The sequence below is a fragment of the Trametes versicolor genome, assembly GCF_000271585.1.
Source record: "Trametes versicolor FP-101664 SS1 unplaced genomic scaffold TRAVEscaffold_17, whole genome shotgun sequence".
Lineage (NCBI taxonomy): Eukaryota > Fungi > Basidiomycota > Agaricomycetes > Polyporales > Polyporaceae > Trametes > Trametes versicolor.
In genome coordinates this window covers 173,585-178,642 of record NW_007360337.1, presented here as the reverse complement: position 1 = coordinate 178,642, position 5,058 = coordinate 173,585, and the positions used below count along the sequence as shown (strand labels likewise).

Sequence of the window (5,058 nt, the reverse complement as noted above, 5' to 3'; positions counted from 1 at the left end):
GTACGCACTGGCAGCGACGAGGAGAAAGGAGTCGTTAGCAACGACTCCGAAAAGCAGAAAAGCCCGCGCGAGGGCGAACGTTACTCACCTGGCAGCGACGAGGAGAAAGGAGTAAAGGAAACCCCTCCTCGGCTGCCGAAGGCGAGTACCCCCTGCGCGGCACGAAGTCGGGCCGGCGCTCAATTAGGAAATTGGCGCGGCTCGCTGCCCGGAGGCGCGAGACGACGGAGGGACCGGCACCCAGGAAGAGCATCCGGGCGCGGAACGCTGCCGAGTGCGGCGCGATACGGCTGTCCCTCCGATTCGACTTGTGTAAACGAACTTTAAACTCGACGAATCCTCGGTCCCCTGCCCGCGAAACTCGACTGGACTTTCCCGGATTTTAGGCAAACTCGGATGCCGCCCCGACGCGGTTGTGCAGGAGCACGTGCGCGGCTGGGGGGCGGCATCCAACGTTGGCATTTCTGAGCCGAAACGCTACAAGTCTAAATATGAATAAGAAAGAATGAGTCGGAAGATGGTGAGGAAAGAAATTGTAGGATTTTGAAGGTTTTTGTACGGGAGTGGGGGTGGAGACAGGGCGTGGGCAAAAAACCGGAGCGGACGCAGGATCTAGAGCGCGACGGCGCGCGCGGGGCCGTCGTGCAACGAACGCCCGTCGCACAACATGGCGCTGAGAAGCGCGGGGTGTTTACGGATGTAAACGAGCCACGCCTCCGAGGACCAGCGGCCGAGAGCTTGGATGGTGGTCGGTGAGACACCCGCTGCGGCTAGGGAGGTCGCGCCTCCAGCGCGCATTGAGTGACCCGCGATGTCTCGTGGGAAGATCCCCCGAAGACGTCGCATGAACCACGAGCGCGTCGGCACCGTGGCGTTCGCGCGGAGCCAAAGCTCGGCGCGGAATGGGAACGCGGTGTCGCGAATTTTGAGGAAAGCGCAGAACGCGGCGTGGGGATCGGGTGCGCCAGCGGAGCGCTGAACGAGGACGCGGTTCCCCTCGAAGAACGCGTCCGCCTTATGCGCGGGCAGTAGATACTCGAACGTGTTGGCGTCGACTTTGACCGATGTGCGCATCGTAAGTTTGCGGTAGGTTTGTAGCGCGGTGTCGTCTGGCCAGACCAGTTCGCCTAGACGCAGTAGGGCGTGGAAGCCCGTGAGGAGGATGGCTATAAACAAGAGGTCGTCGTGGGAGGGGTTGAGGCCGAAAGAAGCGACCGCGCGCGCGAGCTCGTCCTTGGACAGCGCTCGCTTGCGCACGATAGGCTTGCTGCGGAGGCGTTTGAAGCCTTTCATGGTGCGCGAGACGAGAGGCGAGGCGCGTGCGGTACGTACCGCCGGGTAGAAGGGTTCGAGCTCGCTGCAGATCCCCGAGAGGTAGGAATCCACCGAGCGGGGCTCGATGTGGTGGCACATGTAGGTGGCGAAGAGACTCAGGGTCTCGGAGGTTGGTTCTATGGGGAACATGTGGAGGTGGACAAAATTTAGATAACTGTTTAATGCGGAGGAGTACGAAAGCTTGGTGCTCGAGTCGAGCGCATGTCCGAGCGCGATCGCGCGCTCGTGGACGAGGCGCTCTAAAGTCCACGGCAGCCGGACGGGCTGCCGCGACTTACGGGAGGCGGTAATCATAACTGCGCCGCCCCCAGCGCATCTCGAGGGGGTGTAAGGTGGAAGAGGGTGATGTCAGGGACGCGCTCTCGGACAAGCGCAAGCTTGCCACGGGAGAGCGCGTCCGCAATGACGTTCAGCTCGCCGGGGATGTGGTCGACGCGGACGTCGACGGCGCACTCGACCATGACGTCAACTGCGCTCTTTAGGATGGGGTTGTAGGTGGGCGACGCTCGCAGGGAGTTGAAAACAGCGACACTGTTCGAGTTGTCGGACAGGATGGCGAGACGCTTGATGCAACGTCCCGCCTTGCGCCAGTCGCGGGCCTTGTGGATGGCGGCGCAGATAGCGAGGGCCTCGAAGAAGAAGATTGTCTCAGTGGGCGCACCGTCAGGAAGCTCGCAATGGAAACCCAGTCGCAACCAGGGGAAATAGATCCCCAACCCGTGGCCCGATGCGTCGGTGAGGGCGAACTCGTCGCCCAGAGAGCCCTGAACCAAGTCTGCGGGGGACCAAGCGTTTGCGGACAGGAAGTGCACGCCAGGGGACTTGAGGACGTGTGAGCGCAGCCACTGCAAGTCGCGGACGATGGCAGCGTTGACGTAGATGCCCGCGAGGCGGTCGGACTTCCCGATCATCTTCTCGTAGACGTTTGAGAGCGCAGGTTTGAGGAGAGGGTACACGTTGAAGGCCCAGTTGGCGTAGCCAGTGAAAGCCTGGAACTCCGCGAGGGACCTCCGCCTGTTGCCGGGAGTGATGTCGCAGAAGGAGTCGATGGCGTCGAGGAGGCGTGCCTTGCCCTCGTCGGGGAGAGTCACCGTCATTGCGTTGGGGTCGACGTTGAAACCTATGATGGGCAAGTCCGTGCCATGCAACTGCTTCGTGAGCTCGTGAGGGATACGCAGTTCGTCCCAGAGAGTCAAGAGGCGAGCTTGGGGGGTGGGAAAATAGCGCTTGTAGGGTTCGTACCACATGACGTCGCTGATGGGAGCGAAACCGAAGTCGTCGTCCACATAGTTGAGCTTGAAGTCCACCCCAGCTTTGTTCTCGGCAATCCAGGCCACCAGACAGTCGAACGCAGCCCACACCCGCAGTGAGCCGCGACCTCCGAAAAGATTGCAGCGGTCCACATATCGAACCCCGTCGATAGTGACCACCTGCCGTATCTGCCAGTACGGCGACACGGGCATCCGGCGGTATGCCTGAGAGACATCCGACTTCCACATGATCAGCTGCTCTCCGGCGTGAGCTCTCCGGAACTTGCGGAGGGATTCTCCGAGAGCCGGAATGCCGTCCAACACGGCGCCTTTGATAGCCTCGGGCCTGATCATAGAGTTTAGCGAGTACGCGCCCGCGCTCTGGTCGTTGACAAGGCGAAACTTCTCCGAGTGCGGCTTGGGCACAACGTGGACGGGCATGGAGTACATCCCGGGAAACAGTTCCGCCCCAAAACCCTCAGAGTAGCGGTCGAGGGCAATCTCCTCGTCTCGCTGGGCGCGCAAGAACTGAGCTGCCTTCTCCTCCTGTGGGGCAGGGCGGCGTTCGTCCCACGTGTCCGGGTAGTCGGCCGGCTTGACGTCCGCGTACGGCCAGAAACCCTCCCGCAGCGCACGCACCACGGACTGCACGAAGTCCTGGTTTGGGTGATCGTCCAGGTAGGCGGCGAAGCGGTCGACGTCTATGGGGCAAACAATTTTGAAAAGGTCCGGGTGGTCGCGCAGCGTCGCGTTCACCACGGGGTCCTCCCGGACAGCCCGCGGGACGTCCGGGACAGGGGGGTGTGTGAGAGATACGTCGGCGAAGCGCCGTGTCGGTTTCCTGCGGTCGTCCCACACGAAGGAACGTAGGAAACGCGGTTGTGTGACGTCTTCATGCGGCACGCGCGTTCTTAGCGCATTCGTGTCGCTTATGCCCCCGAGCTCCGCAGGCTGAACATGCGTGTCTGTACGGACACTCGCCGGCCCTGCTAGGGCAACCGGCGCCCTCTTCGCTGTTCCATCGGCGGCACGCGTCCTTTTGGCGCCCTCCAGTGGGGCGTCGCGCGACTGGTCCTCCGTCGCGCGCGGACGCTTGTGCGCGGTACACGTTCGCTCCGCATGCGTCGATGTACTGGAGCCGGAGGTCGGCAAAGTTGTTGATGTCGGTAAGCAAGTATCGCCTAGCTGCCCCGACGCGCTTGCGCACGGCGCGGTCGAAGTCGAGGACGCGCGTGTGGACTTCTGGCGCGAGCGCGCCGAACAGTCCGATGATGTACTCGCCGTAGTCGTCCAGTTCCTCGCGCCGATGGGGGAACGCGAACGTGACCGCGACTGACGCGCGCTTCCAAGCGAAGACCCAGTCGCCAAAGTTGCTAATCTTTTTAGCAGGGACGGGCGCTCTGTAGGATAGCTCGAGCTCCCCGATGCGCTCGGAGACCTTCTCCTCTGATCCGGGTGTGTAGCGCCCTGCGAAGACGTGGTCGAGATCGATCGCGCGTCCGGTGAGAACGTTCGCCCACTCTGCTTCCGGGAACTCGGGCGCGGCGGCTGACGAGTTGATATGACGCTTGGCTTGAGCGAGGTCCTCTCCGTACACTCGTATGAGTTCGAGTGTTCGGGCGACGTGGGGGTGCAACTGCGACTCGAGCAAGAACTCGGACGCGGCCCAGGCGTACGAGGCGGGGTCGACCTTCGCTCGTTTTGACGGCTGTTCGTCCATCTCCTCGCTCGACTCGCGAGACCGGCTGGGTTCAGGCGCTCGAATAGACTCAGGCGTACCGGCGGCTCGACGCTCGCGTTCCGTTCTCTCGGCGTGCTCGGATTGATCCCTTCTGATCCCCTCTCCTGATTCAGGTACCGGCTGTTTCCGTCTGTCGACTTCATCGAGCATGGCGAGGTACGACTGTATGGTAGCGCTGTCGCCGGGGGTTCCGTTCGACTGGGTCTCGGCGCCGACGAGCTGAGTCGCGATAACAAGGAGGGCTTGTGCCTTGTTGATCGTGCCGCCGCGGTAGTCTTCGACTGCCTTAGTGCACTCCAGAAGGACGACCGCTGCTCCGGAGGTAGCCGCTGCTTGTTCTTCCTCTGTCTGGCCATCGTTGGACATGAAGGAAATTTTCTCTGATCTCGATAGATGGGAGTATACGACTGTATAACCAAAAAAGTCGCACTGGCAGCGACGAGGAGAAAGGAGTCGTTAGCAACGACTCCGAAAAGCAGAAAAGCCCGCGCGAGGGCGAACGTTACTCACCTGGCAGCGACGAGGAGAAAGGAGTAAAGGAAACCCCTCCTCGGCTGCCGAAGGCGAGTACCCCCTGCGCGGCACGAAGTCGGGCCGGCGCTCAATTAGGAAATTGGCGCGGCTCGCTGCCCGGAGGCGCGAGACGACGGAGGGACCGGCACCCAGGAAGAGCATCCGGGCGCGGAACGCTGCCGAGTGCGGCGCGATACGGCTGTCCCTCGATTCGACTTG

General features: G+C 62.1%; 3 protein-coding genes across 3 annotated transcripts; all 3 read right to left on the bottom strand.

The window, feature by feature from the left end:
• Positions 1-738: 738 nt before the first annotated feature.
• Positions 739-1,470, bottom strand: TRAVEDRAFT_88700 (uncharacterized protein; the record flags this gene model as incomplete). The annotated part of the gene is made up of 1 exon (XM_008047313.1): positions 739-1,470. A coding segment is annotated over one exon (732 nt), but the record flags the coding sequence as incomplete, so codon positions are not given.
• Positions 1,471-1,625: 155 nt separating this feature from the next.
• TRAVEDRAFT_136979 (uncharacterized protein) lies at positions 1,626-3,425 on the bottom strand (the record flags this gene model as incomplete). The annotated part of the gene is made up of 1 exon (XM_008047312.1): positions 1,626-3,425. A coding segment is annotated over one exon (1,800 nt), but the record flags the coding sequence as incomplete, so codon positions are not given.
• Positions 3,426-3,477: 52 nt separating this feature from the next.
• Positions 3,478-4,692, bottom strand: TRAVEDRAFT_137181 (uncharacterized protein; the record flags this gene model as incomplete). The annotated part of the gene is made up of 2 exons (XM_008047311.1): positions 3,478-4,392; positions 4,465-4,692. The coding sequence occupies 2 exons, from the start codon at positions 4,690-4,692 to the stop codon at positions 3,478-3,480; spliced, it is 1,143 nt and encodes a 380-aa protein (XP_008045502.1).
• Between the last annotated feature and the right edge of the window lie 366 nt (positions 4,693-5,058).